Source organism: Diprion similis, chromosome 14, assembly GCF_021155765.1.
Source record: "Diprion similis isolate iyDipSimi1 chromosome 14, iyDipSimi1.1, whole genome shotgun sequence".
Lineage (NCBI taxonomy): Eukaryota > Metazoa > Arthropoda > Insecta > Hymenoptera > Diprionidae > Diprion > Diprion similis.
In genome coordinates, this window is record NC_060118.1 from 7,826,022 (window position 1) to 7,848,283 (window position 22,262).

The 22,262-nt window shown below is 39.5% G+C and overlaps 1 protein-coding gene across 2 annotated transcripts in view; it reads left to right on the top strand.

Moving 5' to 3' along the window:
* Nucleotides 1-19,370, top strand: part of LOC124414855 (protein single-minded) — a 35,956-nt gene extending 16,586 nt beyond the window's left edge. For both annotated transcript variants that reach the window (XM_046895953.1, XM_046895954.1), the window contains exons 2-9: nt 3,636-4,007; nt 8,331-8,416; nt 8,519-8,608; nt 9,536-9,760; nt 14,339-14,550; nt 14,645-14,751; nt 16,834-17,421; nt 18,127-19,370. In XM_046895953.1, coding sequence (XP_046751909.1) covers nt 3,636-4,007; nt 8,331-8,416; nt 8,519-8,608; nt 9,536-9,760; nt 14,339-14,550; nt 14,645-14,751; nt 16,834-17,421; nt 18,127-18,827 — 2,381 coding nt within the window. In that variant the 3' untranslated portion in view covers nt 18,828-19,370. The remainder of the gene's footprint in view (nt 1-3,635; nt 4,008-8,330; nt 8,417-8,518; nt 8,609-9,535; nt 9,761-14,338; nt 14,551-14,644; nt 14,752-16,833; nt 17,422-18,126) is intronic.
* The last annotated feature ends 2,892 nt before the right edge of the window (nt 19,371-22,262 follow it).

Genomic DNA, 22,262 nt, shown 5'->3' on the forward strand with positions numbered 1-22,262 from the left:
TGATCATCGATCCAACGTTTCCATCCAGGAAAGCTTTTATTTTCATTCAGATTTCTGAATAACTCTACACTGACAAGACCCAATTACAGATTCATCTGTTCTAACACCGATCTGATAACGCCCAGATGCACTTCGTGAATGAACTCTTCCATAGACATTTCGCAATGGTGCCAACAAGTAACTAGATTCCTTACGAAACGTATAATTCCGTATACCATGGAACTTGGGGTGCTGCCCCAGTTCAAGGTCACGAATGAAATTGACAATCGAGGTTCACGTTCCAAGTCAGTCCACTAAAGAGTTGTCCGATTCTCATTACCTTGAAAAAGTTCCCAGGCCACCCTCTCGCCAGGCTGGTCGGGTATCCACGGGGGTTCCAGGGAAGCGTCATGCTCGTCAAGGGAACAGTGCAGCCACCAGCAATTGCCTTTTCCTTTGATTCCCCCCCCCCCCCTGGTGGCCCAAGGGTTTGGGATTTTCCCTCGACCCCATAGGCAGTCGTACTCGCTATATATATACGAGTGCGAGTACGCTACAGAGGCGTGTAAGCGGGGTACGTAGAGAGAGAAAAAGAGAGAGAAAGAGAAAGAGAGGCACCAGGTTCCCCTCTGAATGACCCTGGGAAGGGTGGGGCTTAAAGTGAGGGTGCTGAGTGCTGGGTGTTACCTACTACCCTGAGGTGATATACATAGGTATACCAGATTCGTCGAGACAACATGGGGCAGAGAAGAAAAGTACATGCTGCAGAAATCAGTCAGTTCTTCTTGACGTCGTGGCACCGGCAGTCATCCGAGATCGGGGGTGCAAGCGTGCCGATTTTTCCACCCCGAGTTGTCGGGAGCTTTTTAACCGGCGGGAAAATATGCTGCGTACGTCGGCGTAGTTTGGTTTTGAATTTCTTATTTTGCCGCCTTTTCGTGTGTGAGATTTGTGCAGTCGATGGCATCAGGGTATATATATATATATACGTGATATTTTGACAATTCAAAAAAAAAAAGTGGCTCAGAAAATCAATCGAAATGGGACCAATGATTCAGACCCACAGACAAACTGCTGCTACCGTATTGGCCAGTGATCCCTACGTCGAAAGCTGGAGGAGGAGACAAGCTGCCAATACGCTTCGAAAAGGTACCGATATTTACTCCTTTAAGGAATAAATGTATGTCAAACGGATTTCTCACATCGATAGAAACTGTCAACCGAGATTTTCTATTGAGGAAAATATTTGAAATTTAAATCTTATCATCGCCAAAATGGGTGATTAATTTATCTGTCCGGTGAACGTGGCGTAATTACTGGAATTTGTGAATTCATGCCATATAAGTTATCGCGATTTTACACGTGAAGAAAAGCATAATATGTACCTACATATACTTTATTGTATGTATATATATACACATGCGCAGAAGCATGCGGTGAATATTGCGGCACGAGCGATTCTATGCATGAGCTAAGGTGCAATTAGGTACGTCAACGTGCCTCGTGTATGTCACCAGATATATTAGACGTTAGTATACACGTAGGTGTAGATATGTTGCAAGGCGACTTATGTAAGTTATTCCTAGAACGCAAAACGATTGCCGACTACGAGTTTGCTGCTTCGTGGTAAACCGGTACCATTGCCTGCACCTTATATGTTTTTCTCTACGGTTAATATTTTTTCAACTATTGTGCTCGGTTAACTGCTCTTTAAACAATCAGAACTGTTGAAGTCCGTTGCAGCCCGCTTCAATACCTAGAACTGCAACGGTTCCTACGTATGAACGACATCGCGTGATAAGAATATCACAATAAACATACACATTTGTTATTCAAGGTGTACAACGCGATAATTACCGCTTTTAGATAGTGCAGTACGACATGCTTATTGTTCACGACGTAGCTGAAGTTCAGACAAATTAATCGAGCCCAAGCACATTGATTTTGGACTTACCGTTCTCGAGATATCGTGGTTTGAAGTCACGCGGGTTGCGCGAGTCGCGCGAGTAGCCAACTCGCTTTGTGGGCCCAATCGCGCGGCTCGAGCGAATTGCGAATTGCAAACTGCGATATCTCCGGACCCTGTAGTCCGAAATCGGCTGACAAGGGCTCGTTGGATTCGTCTCATCCTCAGCTGTGACGTCAGTGCCATGATAATTGTATAGAGTTATTTTCAACGTAATGTGTCATAACCGCGAAATAATGACGAATGGAATAAAAAGTATATTTCTCGAGTTCAAAGCCTGTTTCATCACTCGTACAATTTCGATCATTCTTTATTAAAACGTGTGAACAACTTATGTATTCGTGTATATTCATAGTTTCATGTTCTCAGTTATGGTGAATAGACTTAATCGTTTCAGATTAGAATATATATCTCACTAAACGTTCGCCGATCATGATCATAAAACGGCACGTATACATCTAATTACAAAGAAATTTGTAATTGCTTTACAATCGCTATTGTAAATTATTTTCCAAGTTGAAAGACAACCTTGAGTGACTTTTGCAAACTTATAATTAAAATTAATCAACAACAGTTGTTTTTTTTTTTTATTCACCCCGTCGAATGCTGTTCAGGCGAGTCGAATGCAAATGTATCGCGGAAGAAAAATCCATTATTCAGACGATTTCCATATCCGGAAGAGGAAGAGAAGGATCTCTTCGTAGCGTCGTCGTTAGAATGCTCGTTTTAACGATGGCGAAGGTACCTACCTACCTTCGCGGATGGTCTCTTCTCGCCGCTGCTCTACACGACTCAGAAACAACGTTCTAGTACTTCTTGTATATATTATCCCTCACCCTTCCTGGCGTTTTCGATCGCGGACTGACTTCGTCGTCCAGCAAAAATGCGTCGTTAGTCCTGACGCGTCTCGTCGAGTCATTATAACCGAAGGGAATCTCCACCACCGCAGAAGCATTTCCTTTTCTTATTATATTTTCTATAAACTTTTCAGACAAACGCGTGAATGATTGAAATTGAAGATTTTCAGAATCTGTGAAGCTAAAAAAATCATCAAGATGGTTTTTCAAAAGGGTGGATCAGGAGAACTTGAAATTATTCTTAATATATACTCAAATTTTTTGGTCACAATTTCTTCTTCGGTTCAACGACTAATCGATCTATGATCTTTCACCGAATGAAGATGCGTATATTAAGCGTAAGTTTGCAAAGGTTATACGTATAGTTGCGTGCTTAGTACGACGTTCAATTATGAGCAAAGCGACGGTTAGGCAAACGGCGACAATCCGTGTCGCAGTTAAGTTAATTTATCTTGTATGCAGTACATTTTACGCCGGATGGAATATAGACGGCATAGCCATTCCCGCTATTACCGCATTGATTTTCCGCCCCCGAGGTCAACCCTCTCTCTCTCTCTCTTTGCCATTTTCTCACCGTTGACTCAATGCTCAACTTCATTGCCTTACAATTCAATTTCAAAAAGGTGATTGAAAGTTATGACGAATCAATATTTTCAGTGCTTTTTTCAAATCCATATTTTCCTGGATCAGAGTTCATTTTTGCCGAAGATCACAATATCATTTTTCCATTTTCATCGACACAGAAAAACGGCTTACTTTCTACATTGAACGTATAATCTACTTTCTACATTGCTTGTAAAGTAACTCGAGAATTGTGAACGGTGATGTTTCAGGTGGCGCGAATCACTCGAGTGATATTTTGGAGCTTCGAAGCGCGAGTAAAAATCTCGACAACAACAACGAGACGAGTAATAAGAACAACAACAGCATAAACAATAACTACGAGGAGAGCAGCGGCTGCTTAACTGGGGCGAAGAACGGTTGTTCGTTAAACGTAGCCAGCCTCGCATCCGGTCCCCAAGAAGTTGTGATGAAGGAAAAAAGCAAAAACGCGGCGCGGTCTCGTCGCGAGAAGGAAAACCAGGAATTCTTTGAACTCGCAAAGCTCCTTCCACTCCCCGCCGCCATAACCTCTCAGCTCGACAAGGCCAGCATCATCAGACTCACGACGAGCTACCTCAAAATGAGGCACGTCTTTCCCGACGGTGAGTTGTTAAAAAAGTATATAAATATATGTATACCCTATCCTCAAAAGCAAGAAAGACGTCATCTGCAAGCCGAGCTTTTCAAAAAGGAATATTCGTTGTTTTTTTCTTTTATCAACTTCTCTGTTAAAAACAAGTCACTGTAATCACTTGGACATTGAAAAGAGTTTTCACTATAAATCTAAATTTTTTAACTTCCGACTATTTTCAGGTCTACGTTTGGATATATTTTTATTTTTATGATTTTGGCCTCAGACGGCGTGATTATTACTAACCTTTGCAACTATTGATGTGATCAGATTTTAAGAAAATTTCACTCACGATTAGGACAGTACCCGAAGTGGACCTCATCGACTTTTTTCATTCTGTGATATGTTTTGTTTAATTACGTTAAAATATATGAAACCCATTTTTTACAAGCTAATTCAGCCGTTCAAGGGGTTAATATCAGTATATCGTCACTAAAACTTAGTCCCAAAAGTCGATTTTGTAGTTTTTGATAGTATGAAAATCGCTGTAGAGATCACTTACTTTTTTGCGAAAATCATACAGTCAGAGATTCTTAAATTAATACCGCGAATAATGAGAATAGCTGGTAGGCGATGGTTGACCATAAGTCAAAGCACATACGAGTGAGTTTTTTGGGACGGGGTTTAAGTTCAAAATTTGAAAAATTGCGAAAGCACCTAAGTCCGAATTATTTGGTAACGAAACTTAAATTGAAACAATCAAACTCTTAGGAAACACCAAACTGTCGAATGGTTTGAAACCCGACGGCTCAAAGTTACGCGATGCAAGATTCTGAAAATTCAAGTTACGGTAGAGCAAAGTTCCGAAAAGTCAAGTTTCGATAGATTAAAATTTACTCACAGATTGTAGTTTATTCAATGAGTGTAAAAAATGAAAAAAAAAAAAAAAACGGAAAGTCAGAAAGACCAGGATTCCGAACTTAAGAATATGAAAAATTCAAAATAAAGAAAAATTAAAGTAGTGAAATTTCACAAAACCAAAAATTCATCGAACTGAAAATTTCAAATCATTCGAAATTTCGGTGTTTCAGATTTAAAAATTTTCTCATTTCCGCACTTTCGGAACTTTGAGCACCGGCTTTCGGACCATTCGAAACTTGATGTTTCGTCAGAGTTCGATTTTATAGCATTGATTTTCGCCAGCAAAGAATTCGAAATTCGACGCCTTTGTTAACTCTTCGAAATTCGGAATTTCAACCCCTGCGAGTTTATCTTCATAAAAAATGAAGTAAAAAATGAGTGCGTCGTTGCGATTTCCACGGCGAATATCGATCATAATTCAAAATTGAAGGACCCTGTACGAAGACGTCGAGGGTCGGGTATAGAGCCCACTAGAGATCCTCGCAAAGAGCAAATAATATCGGATGAGATGGGTGTGATTGTGCACTTAGTGCATTGTTAGGCCCGGTGCTTTGTAAGCAAAGCATGGGGGCCACCGGGTGTATGGGTGTGGGTACACACTATAGTGTTACAATGGCGTTTTACCGACGGACCCCTCAATTTCTCGAGTGGTTACGTCCCTCTAGACTAGATCATCCCGCCACACCGACGTGCGCCGTCGCTTCTTCTTTCATATCCAGCCTTTCGAATGAAAAGGATTTTAGTTTTTTAATTTTTTTTAAACGGATTAAAATTCTTTCCAAAGTATTTATAAAAAACGTTCGTGTTTGCTATATAACAGAGCATTTAAAATTAAAATCAATCGTTAAATTTCATCTCGAGCTCGCAAAATGATAAACTTTGCAAAAACTTTGTGTACAATAAATGTGTAACGTAACTATAAAAGTACATCGATATTGTCTGGTGAATAAATTCTCGAATCAGATCGATCGATTGATTTGTCGAAAAATTTCGCGATCGGTTCCATAGATTAAATCGAAGTGAAAATCGGGCGACAGCATCTTTGGTTCAGATTCAAATCAGATTGGAACTGTCACGCTATTTTTGACGAGGCATAAATTTAGGCATACGATGCAGTTGACATACGTTCACAGTTTGTTTGTTCGTAGTCTGTTGTTGTTCAATCTTGGTATGTATTTGACATATTATTATTTTCTCATTTTGAAATAAGGAGAAACAGTCTTTGTGGACATTGCAAAGTGAGGTAGAAAGAAAATGGAAATGAATAACAACGAACGGTCAGAATTTAAAGAAATAAAAAAAGTTTTTGCCAAGATTTCAAACAACTTGATAAATATTTTCGTTGTTAAATTATAAAAACGAGTATAATGAACGCGATATTTTTACTATTGCTCGTCGTGGAAAATCGAAATTCGTGACAAAGGTGTTTACAAAACAGGCGTAAAAATTTTTATAAACAACGTGTAAACCGATGATTTGGCAATATTGATGTTATATATAGAAGTTTTCGAAAGAGCAAAACGTTAACCCGAAGAAAAAGGCAACAAAGGCAAAGAATAATATTATCAAGTTGTTTAAGTAAACGGAAGTGTATAACACCAGGTTTTTATTCTCATCTTTGTTTTCATTTATTTATTTCTCATCTTCTGCTTCCTATGTATCACGTAAAGTAACGTTAATTAACGCCTTAACCTTCCGGCTAACTTGTTTTCGGTTCGAAACAAAATGCGAGTTCGATTCTATACGAATTACGTGAAAATGACTAGCGATCTAGCCGACGTGCAGAGATATTGAGAGTCATTGTCACATAATTCGTATAGAATTGAACTCACATTTTGCTTCGAACCAAAAACAAGTTAGCCAAAAGTTTTAAGGTATTAATGAATATTACTGTACTGTCACAATGACTCCCAATCTCTGAAGTTGGCAACAAGAGATTGCGAGTCATTGTCACATAATTCGTATAGAGTCGAACGCGCATTTTGTTTCGAACCAAAAACAAGTTAGCCAAAAGTTTTAAGGCATTAATGAGTATTACTGTACTGTGACAATGACTCCTGATCTCTGAAGTTGTCAACAAGATATTGTAAGTCATTGTCACATAACTCGTATAGAATAGAATTCGCATTTTGTTTCGGACCAAAAACAAGTTAGCCATAAGCCGAAATCATTAATGATCATTATACTGTACATACATACACGAAACAAGCGAATTGCAAACAAAAAAAAAACGTATACGAATGAGATTGGCCCAATCGTAGCTTTGTTCAATCGGCGGCCATTAGTTTAACGAAGCTATCATTAATCGTACTCGATTCTTTTATATATAACCATACACATATGTTATACACAGAGAAAAGTTTAACCCGCTATACAGACTACTCTTCTCCCGCTAATATCGCGCCGAGAAATATAATTAATGCGCGAACACGAGCCAAGTATACTCTGTTGAGTAGGTAGGTGGTAGGTAGGTAGGTTATAGGTGTGTAGGTACGGCTGCAGAACTCGAGTTTGTCACATATATGCACCATGTATTTCGTTTCACTCCCCTGCACATTCTGCGTACATTGTATTATACGTATATGGTATAATTTATACGCCCCAGGTATATGCAGAAGTTGGTATTTATATTGTATCTGGTTGGTTCTCTTTAGAAATTCTAAAGAATCCATCTTTTTCTCCTCATTCTCTTTCTATATATATATATATGTTTTATTCTGACCCGATTTTGAGGATATAAAACTTGTCGGCAATATTGCAATCAAGGTGATATAATTGTTATGTATAATTGTTATTATTATTTAAATTTTGCAATGATGATACAGGAAGCGGAATATGAAAAATTGAATTTTTCGATTAACCGAATATATAAATTACATTGACGCATAATGATGTTGATAAATTTTTGAGAGTGAAATTTAAATGGTATATTATAAGGAAATATGCGTGTTGTGTTCATTATAGTTTGAAACTATGAGTTAACAAATTCTTTGGATGATACAAAAAAGAAAAAAAGAAACTTGAACAAGAAAAATAAATAATTTCGACAACAATGTAACGTATAACGTCAACGTTTTCGTTTTTTCGTTGGATTAGAATTCTTACAGCATTCAATACAATAATAAATAGATAATATTGCGCTGCGCTTAGAATGCGCTAGGCGCGAAAGCACAGTAGTAGGAATAAACGTTTCGGCAGACAACGATGAGATACGCTTGTAGAGACCATCTATAACCATCTAAAAACTGAATCGACAGTTTGACTCGAATATTATGTTATTCCTTAGCAGTTCTTTGTGAAAGCTACCAGTTTTATTTGCATAAAATGAACTTATGGGTTAAATGATGATTTTTTTGCACCCCTTTGTTGTTGCGATTGAATTTCCACGCCCACGGAAAATTGAGAAAACTTAATTTTAAAATTCGATTTTTAGGTCTCGGAGACGCTTGGGGCGCGGTTCCACCAGCAACGAATCCACGGGAAGCTGCAATCAAGGAACTCGGATCGCATTTATTGCAAGTAAGTGTTCAGCATTCGCTGACTAGGCGATGTGAAATATTATTTAGCCGTAAAATCTGCGTGTCTTTGACAGATATTCACTAATTATATTCCTCGTTTCAGACGCTGGACGGTTTTATATTCGTCGTTGCACCGGACGGAAAAATAATGTACATCAGCGAGACGGCTAGCGTGCATTTAGGATTATCCCAGGTCGGAGATATCCCCTAATTTATTTATATTATACGAAAAACAGCCTCAGAATACGGGGCAAAAAGTCGAACGATCAATTCCTAGAGAAAAATCGCGACGAATGTTCCCTGAGAACGATTGACGAGTGACAAATATCTTCAGAATTATAGATGTTCAGAGATCTCCAATCGGAAAAACGTCACGTGACTCGAACGATGCGCACGCATTCAGAGCGAAAAAACGTTGCGATTGGTCCGTTTGAGATATTCTGTAACTTGGAAATTATCGGCTCTTCATATTTCTTGCAAAGCAACTGACTCGTCAAGATTTGCAAGAAATCTGTTTTCCGAATTTCGTCAACTTTTATCGGAATATAGTGAATACAGAGTGTTTCCTAGTGAACGTCGCAGTACGTTGCATTGCCTACTACTAAGGGGAACAAATATCGGTAATACAGACCTACCGAGTTATCGATTTAAAGTCCTCGCGAGTCAGCTGGAACTGCAATGCCCGTGATGCAAAGTTGTGTGAATTCAGCCCAGCAGTTGTTTCGTTGTTTATAACCGATACCAAAGAGTTCAGTGATCGGGTTCCCGAGTCGGTAGGTCTGTTTTACCGATATTTGTACCCCTTAACGGTAGATAATCACCAACATACTGGGCGTTTGCTCAGAAACAGCCTGTCTAAAATTTATAGTTCAACGTATAAGATAAAAAAAAAAGATTAACCGAAAATCGGCCATTAGTTTATTAATACAGGGTTGACAGCAGGCTGCTTATCACCGGTGAATATTGAAAATGATTTAATTAAATTCATCGACTTTTGTAATTAAAGAATGACTATTTCCTTCTTATCAGACGAGTCACCAGCTTTCAGTCCTGTGCATAAAATCCAACAAGGACCAAAATACGCATTTGTTGATAATCCTTTGACCCTTGGGTATTTTAGGTGGAACTGACAGGTAACAGTATATACGAGTACATTTTCCCGGCGGATCACCAAGAGATGGAAGCAGTTCTGAGTCTTACTCACCTAGCAACGTCTCCAAACGGACTGAGCAATCTGCCACCGCCAAATCCGCGAGGCGACATCGAGTTGGAGCGGGCATTTTTCATCAGGATGAAGTGTGTCCTCGCGAAAAGGAACGCCGGTCTCACAACCCACGGTTTCAAGGTTCGCTTCTCTCCTTTCCCTGTAACCAAAAAACAGACGTAAGACCTCTTATAAAACCTGTCAGATTACAGAAATTTCAGTAATATGGAAAGATTTTGGGAAGCACAATTATACAAGAATCGCGATTACGTCTTTATTATCGATTTATAGCGATTCTTGCGAGGAGGAGGAGCGTAGAGTGACGAAAAGTGGCTACAATGATAGGATTGAAGTTGGTAACGTTGATGTAACGAAATCTTGAAACTATATAAATAGTTTTTTACGGCATGGGCATTGAAAAATCCACTTTTTGTGGCAGTTTTCGTTCCGTAAAGTGACGCTTTATACGGCAGCGAACAAAGTTGCGGAATAAAGTCTTTATTCCGCAGTTTTGATGCGCAGTTCGAAGTGCGCATCCCAAACTGCCGAATAAAGTAGCTTCGTCGAACAGATCGCGACATAACCTCACTCTTCGTTTTGCTTTCCAATGCCTATACCGTAAAAAATATTGTCTGTGTCATGCCCGTAAACCGTTTTTTGGCTCGGATAATTTCAGTACTCGCTTCCGGCTCGCTTCCAGCTCGTCTGAAATCTTTATCCTTACCAAAAAAAACAGGCGGTTTACTGGCATGCCACATAAATAGCTATTGAAAATTTAAAGATCAACTTTAAAGGAGTTTAATTATCAAAATCTGAATACACTTTGCTTTTCAAAAATAGATTAGTCAATTTGAGACAATCCTAGAGTTGCAAAATAATGACTTTTTCCTAAAAATGAATCGTTACACCAACTTTGCGAACTTTACTCTCTCCATAGCGGCAGGTCTGCAAATAGCCGGCAAAACACCATAGAAAAGATGAGCAAATATCATGAGCGAGTAGGCACAACCTGCACCCGCCCTTCCGATCGCCGAGCAGCATTAATGATTAGCATAACAGAAGCCGTCCGCATCCATCCGTCCATCCGCAACAGGAAATCGTAAAACGAATAAAAATACATAAATAAAGATAAGGATGGTGGCATACGGCAGTGCTGCCCATCGGATACTTAAGCAGGGGTGGCATTGTCCTAGTCACGTGCGATCCTGCAACGAGTCGACCACCAGGTAGATATCGCTATTGCAATGTATTGCGTGTCCCGAATAGACACGTTGAGTACAGGTAAGCGGAATATCCGGCGCGATATTCCGCATCTGGTATTCGGAATTCCACAGATTTTTCCCTCTTTCGTCCAGATCCTCTTCGTCGGTAAAACAGTCGGACTAATTGTAAGGTAAGTGTACCAGTTACTGACCCTGCTTCAATTGTTGACCTTTTTTATTGTATCGGTTTAATCCTGAGTTCTAAAATTACCAAAAAATAAGTTCGTAGTGTCGAACCCTTTGTCGATTGGTTTTTGGTCATGGAAAAATTCACAATTTGTACCGTAAATTTAGAATTTAAAAAAATAAAAGGGTCAATCATTGGGTCTAAACGTATCGATAACTGGTACACTTACTGGATCATGGATTCACCCTTACTGATATTCTCGAGTACCCAAAATGATCTAGCAAACCTCTTAGTCAAGATTTAGTGCATTGTATACCCATAAGTAGAGAAAAAATCTGTTAATTTTTAAATCAATTATCGGTTGGTCGAAGGTGTGATAAAACAAGGTGACCGACTCTGGTTGTGTTTTCCCAAAATAGCAACCCGCCGCGTTAAACGGCGAAGAGAATGAATTACGCGGTGCAAAGTGTGGCCAGGGGTGTAGGTTTCGCGAATGAATGAAGGTATATTTGCGGAAAGAATCAGAGTAATAAAGCAGTCTCGACACTGGCATATGTCGAGCAAACATTTCAATTGGTTATTGGGGTGTGCGGGGTATAGTTGTTGGAGAAAACGGGCGGCGGTCGCGGGTTGAATGCAAAAATCTAAGGGACCCTCGGACGAGGATCTGTTTAGCAAATAGCTTAGGCTTTGGCGAGCCGCAGGATCCTGGCCACCGTACAGCCACCCGCCAATAACGAGAGGCGTCAACCCGACGAGGAGACAAAGTGTAACGTCTCGCCTGGCTGGCAGGGTAGCAAGTAGTGATTCTCTATGGGGGGGGGGGGGGGGGGGGGGGGCGACGTCGCGTCGCTCCTCTTTTCTCCCTCGACTCCCTCTAAGCTGTTAGTTAAGCTAAGGGTAGTTTTTCTATACCACTTAAAGGACAAAGAGGACCAAGTTGGCTTTCTGCCTTCAGTCGAGCCTGTCACACCATTGGATTATACGCATTGTGCCTGCACGCCTCGAGGCTACCGTAATCAATGTGTAATTGAGCGTGCAGGAATACACCATGAATCCCTTATTGTACTCCCCGACTTTCATGATTTAATTGGCGGGAATTACGGCGCACAGAAGAAGAATAAGGACTTAACCTTATGCATGGAAACATTGTCTAGATGTAAACGAGGGATCTTGATTCAATCGTCGACCTATTAATAGACTTAGATCGTCGATATGGGGAATAGGCTTCGCATATAACTCGATCATAACTGAATTTAACAACAAATCTCTTTTTTACGGCACGGGCATTGGAAAGTCCACTTTTTGTGGCAGTTTTCGTTCGGTAAAGTGACGCTTTATACGACAGCGAACAAAGTTGCGGAATAAAGTCTTTATTCCGCAGTTTTGATGCGCAGTTCGAAGTGCGCATCCCAAACTGCCGAATAAAGTAGCTTCGTTGAACAGATCGCGACATAACCTCACTCTTCGTTTTGCTTTTCAATGCCCATACCGTAAAAAATATTTTATGTGCCATGCCCGTAAACCGTTTTTTGGCTCGGATAATTTCCGTACTCACTTCCGGCTCGCCTCCAGCTCGTCCTGAAATCTTCATCCTTGCCAAAAAAAACAGGCGGTTTACGGGCATGCCACATAAACAGCTATTAAACTCCTCTTAGAGTTCCTTACTTGTGGTAAATTTGGTTCGCATAACCAGTTATCAGAGAGCTTTATCCTGCGATCCTTAAACAGTACCTAGATATTTGTTTTCAACTTTTTTTAAACTGGGGTGAATTTCACCCTGTGTGACCGTGACGCGATTCTACTAAGCTGTGACCAATCAGGGTTAATAACTTCAGGCATTCGATTAAGGATGAAATCGTCTTACCTGGGTTTATCGCACATTCAAACATTCCAAGTCAAGCGTTTATTTCTTGCTCTCGTTTCATGGATAACAACACAGTTAATTTCATTATACAAGGTATCCCAATCAACTCACTGACGCCCATTCACTATCACAACACCACACTGTACGCGTATTTACGTCTAGACACATCATTATCCTATAATAGTAGCTTATCTAGACCCTGCTAGCGCGCCGTTCGGAGGAATACTGACTAGATACTCTCAATTCTTCCGGATAGCCAAACACGACGCTGTGTACAAAGGTCATGTCGTGTTTACATTTATTCGGTTATCACCTTTTTTTTTCTCCTATATACCTAAATATACCTTCCATTCATCTTACTCTCGCCGTTAACGGCCTTCATAATAAACGAATCGAGTAACAGAGCATATAATTATTTTATTTTACTCAATTAATACACTAAAGAATAAAAAGGCTGAGCAGAATAATAAAAGAGAATAAATTTAAATATACGAGTATCGTAAAAATTATGCGTAAAAACGTTCTTTCTTGAGACTATAATAATGTGTTTTTCTTTTTATTGTGAAAAAAATCATCGTATCATTTCACCAAGTTTTTTTTTTTTTTATTTTATTTTTTTTTTTTATTCGAGTTTTGTAAGAATGCTACGTTTCGATATTAATTTTTTTTTTTTTGTTGCGACTGTACGCCCGACGCGCGTATAGAAATAAATTGCGTATATACGCAGTACGTAAAATTTTTCAAAGAGGTAGCAGCGCAACGTGAAGACGTAAATTGACGCGACGCTTGAAAAACTCTCGAGTTTATGTCGTTGTAAGTTTTTTTTTTTTTTTTTTTTTTTTTTTAAATTCCTTTTTGCGTTCCTTCCAACTCTTTTTATATACGTAGGTACATGAGGTTACGGCGAGTCCCGGGACCATGGTTGCATATTTATAAAACACACACATGGTATGAGAGGATGCACCGCAGCTAACAAGGTTATTTGATTTACAAATTTCCACCCTTGACGCCCTTTGAAACTGCAGGGATTGTATTAATTATTCAATTAAAATATAACGTACATGTAGGAATTGGTTATTTGCCGTATACGTTATGCACAATTCTTACACCTAAGCGTGAACCACCCTCAGGGCTGCCTGCAGTCTCGAGTGTAGCACTTTACACAGAAGGCACTCCAAGTTTTACTTACGCGGAACAAAAATCTTCTCCGACAAACTGCAGGAACCAAAGAGTTGAAGGAGTCTAGGTATTCCAAGACTTTGCTTGGAAGAAGACATTTCAGAGGGATGAGGAATCATTTGGAGGGTAAAATCTTCTTTGAAGCTGGTCTTTTCGTCTGCAATTCCTCTAAGAATGCTTCATCGAATTCCAATCTTTGCCAATGCATCTCATAACGTAACCCTTTAAGCTTTTTAACATATCACGGATCTTCTATTCAACCTGGATTCCGATTCACGTTTCAGGTGATCCACTGTTCCGGTTATCTAAAGGTGAAACAGTTCAGCTTGAGCGGAGCTGCCGGCACGGAATACGAAGAAGCTGGTATTCAAAACGTGGGATTGGTAGCCGTGGGTCACTCTCTACCCCCGAGTTCGGTGACGGAAATAAAGCTCCATCACAACATGTTCATGTTTCGAGCCTCCCTCGACCTGAGGCTCATTTTTCTCGACGCAAGGTGACTCTCCCTTTAATTTATTTACTCTATTGGTTTAGTTCCTTTTCTTATTTTCGTTTGATCATGTGTTCGAGTTACACTTTATTAATTTCAGGGTTGCTCAGTTGACTGGTTACGAGCCTCAGGATTTGATTGAAAAAACTCTCTACCAGTACGTCCACGGATGTGACGTCATGCAGATGAGATATTCTCATCAAATACGTAAGTCATAATCAATATCATTCAATCTTGTATCAGCATTTCAATACTATTTGTCGAATAATGATCTCGACATAAAGATGTCGAATTCGAGATAGCAAAAAACAGATAAATTTATCAGTAAGATTTCAGAACAGCTCGTGATAGAAAAACGGCCAAAACTTTCTCCAATTTCCTCCCTCGCGAATTCCTTTGTCTATAAATTTAAAAATAAATGTTCATGACGTACATACATACACTTCAGTCATATACATATGTAGTCTTAGGCGAGTGCAGTTCAGCGCGATGTATCTAAGTGTACTCGAAAGAGGTCGGAGCTCTTTGCATTGTGTCGAAAACAGCTGACGTCCTGACTTTGTGGCAACAGCCTGAAGAGTTGTGTAGCAGTGGAAAATAATATGTATCGTGTCTGGTAGACAGGCATCTTGGTGGCTTGTGTGTGACGTTAAAAGGCACAACACTTGCCCGAATCTCTTTCATCTTCCAGCCTGCATCCTCATATCACCTCACGTTTGGCAGACGGAACTTAAACGCTCTTTGTACTTGCTTGACAAAAGTTAGTGAGGTGTGGAAGTAGAGTTTTGCATGCTTATGGTTGTCCTGAAAACCCCACAATTGCTGGTAAAACCTCAGTGTTACCACACTGTGCATCAGCCTGGCGAATGCTGCACTCGTCTGGGTTTATACTCGGTCTGGATCGCATCGATCGATGCTACAATGCAGCAGCAGCAGAGTGAACCGGGACTCGCCTGGAGCGAAGGAGGCTGTAGGTTGCTATCGTTGTTTGAACAGACTCGTCGTTTCCCGTGCAGGGTAGTTGAAATAATGCCCCTAATATTACCCGCGCTTTCATCCCTCCGCAACCCCGTCCGCGACCCACGGCAAATACATGAGCACTTGAGCACACCCACAACTTCCATCCACCCAGCGATGAACCCACTCCCATTTCACTTGTATACATAAAAATTCAAAGCCCCGCCATCCAGTGTAAATTGCCGACTCAACGTCACGGAGTTCACGGCCGTTTGCTGGAATATCTTCCAGTCACACGGATTTTTCACTGATTTTTTTTTTTTTTTTTTCTTTTTGATCGGCGTCGACACTTTTTTCGGTAGATTTGAGACGAAAGTTTAAGTAGCTCTAACATAATCGTGTGAAAACGTTGAGATGTTCTTCTATGCGTGCGAAATTGATGAAGTCAAGGACGTAGTTTATTTTTATCTAAATACTATACTTCATCACTCGATCGAAAAAAAACTTACATATAACCTAAAAGTTGATTCTTGACCTGAGTATAATGAAGAGGGTTGTTTTCTTGGAAATACGAAATAATTTGTTAACGTTTCGACCCTAGTGGGAGCCTTATATTAGGTATCTCACGAAAGTGATATATAATCATTTCGAAACGTTACCAACTAGCCAGTAATGGCGTTGAAATCCCAACCACACCGGTCAAAATGATAAGTGATTACGGTTAGCTCTTCATTTGATCAATAACGCAAGAAAATGATTCGAGCGATCCTTCTCGGTTTGACGCATGATCGCATTGTCGAGCAAAAAGCACAGATACTGTCGTTGAATGATGCTTACGGAAAATCGTTTTCATCATCAAATCACTTCACGACCCTCACAAGTTTGAAGGAGAGCTAATTCAATTGCTTGATTGCGCCATGATGAAAGGAAATAAGGTGAAACAATGCACAGATACTTTAGTTGAACCAATCAGAAAACATAACCAAGATGACGTTTTATAGGTGCGAAACTCAAACGTAAATGTAATCGTTCTCTTCAGGGAATGAAAATAACTTGATATTTTGTCCTTTAGTGTTTATAACTAGCATTTTCGTCCAACAGAATATACAGAAATAAATAAATAGCCTCAAGTAACCTATACTTACGTAGAACCAGCTGTCAGATACACGGGCGCCATGTTACATTTCTATTACGCCATCTTGCATTCACGCAGACTGAACGATAATCGGTCTCCAGCTCGACACACCTCATACCTTCCATCATGGAATACATGCTCCATAACCTGTTCCAAATAAAATTCTGAACCCCTCATTGATCGCTGCTTCCGAACAGTTTTGTACAGGGGTCAAGTAACGACGAGGTACTACAGATTCTTGACAAGATCCGGAGGCTGGGTTTGGATGCAGAGCTACGTAACCATCGTCCACAACTCAAGAAGCTCAAGACCACACTGCATAGTCTCGGTTAACTACGTCCTCTCGGATCAGGAGGCTTCGGATCTGGTCCTAAACTCGGAACAGAAGCTCTCCGCCGGGACGTCTTCCTGTCCCCCAGTGACGACTGTTTTGCCAGGTTCGCTGTCCACGGCCACGACGGTCATGCCAGGTGCGCTATCCTCTGCGACGACAGTCTTACCCGGCACACCGACCTCGGCACCGGCTTCCGCTGGAGCGGCTTCAGGCGCCGATATCGACCTCGAGCAGAGTCCAAGCCCGCCATATCGCACCGGAAGAGTTAACGAGCCACCCGATACCGATTATGGCGACAGTTCCGGCTACTCCGGGGCCGAGTTTGTCCCAGGACAAGCAGCCGGCCACGCTCATTACCTCACGACGGCTTACGGGCCTCAAGGGAACAACGGCGCCAATAATCAAGTCGAGGGATCGTACTATCCAACGGAATTGTTCTACCAGTATGGAGGTGAGATATTTAGTCCGGTGTTGCCACTCTGGTAATTGAGAATGTAGCAGTTCGATGAAGAAAAAATCTGTGCTAGATGGGTGGTAGAATTTACTGAATGGAATTCGGTTATTGTGAGGTTATTTTTTTGCCGCCACGTGATGCTTTCATTGTTTATGTAATAGAGGGAAATATACGACCACATTGGCATAAACAGCATGTTTCATCGATGGAGTTAAGTTTGAAATTCAATGTTGCCTAGAGAAACCGCGTTTCAAATATTGTATTAAAACTCACCAAAGTGTACTAAAATATCATTAAGTGTACTGGAGTATTAGAAACGGCTGAAATCTGCTCGAAAAGTACAATTTTATCCTCACAAGTAAGGTATTCCAGGTCGATCTTTCCTGAGATACCTAATTTGTATTCACATAGTAGATTCATTTCCTTAATATTATTCGACATCTAGGTTTCTCTCGAACTTTATACCAATGTATATAATAATTCTGCTTAACTATATACATATACCAGGCACACCTTTATCCGTTATAAGTTTCATTCTTTGAAAATCCCTTAATGGGACACCTGACACTTGAATCTACAATGCAGTATCAGACTCGATAAGCTCATCACAATAATCCAAGATTACTCCTGATCGTCCCACACGACTTTAGATATTCCAAAAACACCTATCAATGACTCATCCTCTTCGCACTGTCCACCCAGGAATGCATCACGAAGTGATGCCATCAATGCAGCAGCAACAGCAGCAGCATCAACAGCAGCAATCACAGGCTCACTCGCACCTGGTGCATCACACAGTGCCATCAACGATCCAGCAACAGCAGCACAGCCCTCAACAAAACCATCAACACCAATCCCAACAACAACAACAGCAGCAACAACAAAGGCCATTTTCAGCATCATCAAGCTCCTGCGGTAGTTCGGACGCCTCCGACGGTCACTTGCCGAGTCCATTGGGTCTCCACTCACTTCCGACTGGCTACCCAGGCCAACACCACCTCCTCGATTCCTCTTCTTCGTCGGCCAGCCTCGGTGACGGTAACGTCATGTTCCCGAGCTGCGGTTTTAACAACAACAACAACAGCTACGCAACGGCGACGACGACGACGAGCCTAGCGCACCAGGACACCTCCTATCCAGTCCACTCTGCCCATCACAACCCCCGACAGGCCCACCCCCACCCTCACCCCCAGCCCCATCACCACCCCCATCACCACCATCATCACCACCATCACCACTCCCTCGAGCACCTCGACGCTCCAGCTGGGTACACCAGCGTCATAGTCGACACTCAGCAGTACAGTCCTGGGCAGTCGATCCACAGCGTTTCGACGACAAGCGGGACTCCACCGTTGACTTCTCATCAGCATCACCACGAGGTTCACCACCAGTTTGTTCACTGACGTTCACTCCAAGGCCCGACTTAGCGAGCCGTAATTCCTCCTCGGTCCGGGACTCCGGAACCTTGACGATGATCACGATCATTGGATCAAATGGCTGCAGGTGTCGATCATCCTGTTAGTTGAGACGAGCCCCAAGGCAGCTCGTGCTGGTCGCGAGTTTTCGCGGTATTTTTTATATACACGCGTGCATGTTACGTGTTTCATTATTATTTTATTTTATCTCTCTGCCTTCCTCGAGAAGAGTCCTCAACGATGTCGCGATATTAACCAATTAAACAATGTAAAAAACTAACATACGTATCGTGTCTCGCAAATTATCGCTGTGCGTGTAAATATGGTATACATTATATACACATATATATAGACAATGCGATGAGGTGTTAGGTACCTAGATATTATAAATAGAAAATTAATATTAAACAAAGTCGAAACGAGTATCTGGTCGCCGTTATGGCCGTAGGTTATACTATACTTCAATACAGACCTGTAGGGTTGATTTCAGAATACTGATAACAGCTTATTGTAAATATTATACATATATACATTATATATATATATACATAGATATGTGTGTGTGTGTAAGTATAACCTAACTGGTTACAATTCGCGTGGTAAGCGCGATTTAATATATAAATATATTGTAAGAAATAAATTAACGAATGAACGAACGAGCGATTGATTCACGTATAAATATATTATCTTACGTATAGCTGATAATAAACTTGATTTTAAATATCGTATGTATTAGGCGTTAGGAAGTGTGTGTATATCTTGAATTATACAAGACCCGAAGACTGACCGGTGCTCGTGCCAACCGACCAAAGATATATGCGCCAATTTATTCACTCGTGAATGAATTTTATTTAATTATTATACCCTTATGGAATATGCATTGAAAAGGGGTGAGACGGGAAGAGAAGAAAGAGAGAGAGAGAAAGAGAGAGAGTGAAAAAAACTTATAATATGTATAGATAATAATATATAATGTAAATATAGCGTATTCCAAAAGCACATTGATTCGTTATTATATAAATACGTGTAAAAAAAATATACAAACATAATATTATATGTAGGTATAATAATAATAATGATATTATCATGGAGTATTTTAATATAATATTAATAATAATCAGGATAATAATTATGATAAAAATAATATTAATATAGTAAGACGTAATAACAATGATAACAATAATTATGTAATAATATTAATAACAGCGAGAATTATACATACGATAAGGTATACATACAACATTATTTGTCTCGTAATTACGTTTCTTTGTTTGTTTGATTCAACTTTCGCGTTCATCGTGTAAATAGATTACTTAATTATATCACACGTGCATTGTGCGTGTGTGTATTTCTTATGGATATAAAAAAGCGTGTTCGTAAAATAATCAAGTCTCAAGTTCAAAAGCAACGATTAAACATATATATGTTTGTTTTTAATTTGATTCTATATATCAAAGAAACAGAATGTATGTAGCGGAAGTAAAGAAAATAATGTCAACGCGTTTACTGAAAGAAAAAAGTGACACTTAATTATATTTAGAAAGAAAAAGAAAAGAAAAAAATTGCCTTTTCAAAAATTTTCATTTCATCTTTGTTTCACTATACGCGTTGGATAAAACCGTTTTTCGTACTCATATGAATAAAACTATATGTTACACTGGCAAATTAATAACAAACACGTATTGCATATATTAGATAATATACGCGTAACGTATTTATTTATAAATATATACATATGACATATTATTAATATAAAAATTGAATTAATAAATAAGTAAATGAATAATTATATATTATATATAATATACGAATGCGAGATGTTCGTAGCGTATATATATATATATAAAGTTATGTAATATTGTACGAAGTATTGTATACATATATTATATAAATATATAAATGTAACTTAAGCTCTGTATATATTGTAAAACTACAGCGCTGAATCGGTTAAAACCCAACACATAAAACCACAACGTACACACGCACACACAATACACGTTATACAAAATGAAAATACATCATATTTTCCTCTGAAGTTATCCATTTTTCATTGACTAATCAATTAATTCCCCCTTTTATATAATGTCATATATAGATTAGGGTGGACCAAAAAAAATTACTATCTTCTTTTTCGTTAGTCACCGTGAAAAGATCGTTCAAGATGACGGAACAAAAAATTCTGTAAAAGTTTGAACTCTTAATATTAATGTTTCATTTCCGGTTTTAATAACACTGGAAATATTTTTTTAATTTTTTTCTTTCATTTTGAAATTTTATTACTCAACAACGGATTGGCGTATCGTAAAGAGCGATGCATATTTTTGTAGAAAATTATCTACAAAAAATGTCTCTTGCATTTTTTTCGTATATCTACTGGTTCAAAAGTTGATAAAAATATTAATTTTGTACAATAGTTTACATCACAAACTTATTTATTGTCAAGTAATCGGAAATTTCGGAAAAACTTCAACGTTTCAGTAACAAAGATAACATGAATTTTGAAAAATATTATATTTTTTTCATCTTTCAACCATTTATTGCATAGTGGAAATGAAAAAAATCGTGAAATTTGATACAACTAATTTTTAACTTCAAATAACTTTTGAACCAATAGATTTACGAAAAAATCGCAAGAGACCTTTTTTGTAGATCATTGAATTTCCTATAAAAAAATATGTATCGTTCTTTACGATACGCCTCTTAATATTAATATTAAGACCTCAAGCTTTGACAGAATTTTTTTTTCGTCGTGACTAGCGAAAATAAAAATGGTCAATTCTTTTGGCCCACCCTGATATAGATGTAACCGTTTCGTTTCAATTCACGTGGCTTCGATTTGTTCGTTTAACCTTAATTCCATGAATTTAATAAATCCACAAGATCCGACAAAAGGTAAAATGAATTTTACTGAGACGAGTCAACGCAGCGTTAGAAATCGGCGATAAAAACAAAGAATTTCCGGAGTGATTTACTGGATTCTAATCGCACCTGAATGTCTCTGCATGAGACTTACTTGGGCTTAAATTTGGGTCACGTAGACATCTGCAGACTGATGGACGGACGTAGGAAAGAAAACGCGAAATTCATTGGTATTGCTTTTGTCGAAGAGCTGTATAAGGTAATCAGCTGTTGAATTGCAGTGCCACCCTGCTGCTGGTGTTTGCCACGCTTACGCGCATTCATCCATTGTAATCCAAAGCTGTTTAACCACCCGTCGAGAGAATGATCTACCTAACAGCTTATAGAACGGCGTCTACCTGTCCCTTGGGAATCCCCGCGTTTAACCGCCGAGGGATTTTCCCCAGACTTCCTGGCGCGACGGAAACGAAAGGAGCTTTCGATTTGACTCGTTCTTTGAACACGCGTACTCAAAACAAAAGAACCAAAATTCAGGAATTTTTTCACTTTTTGAATTAGTTAATA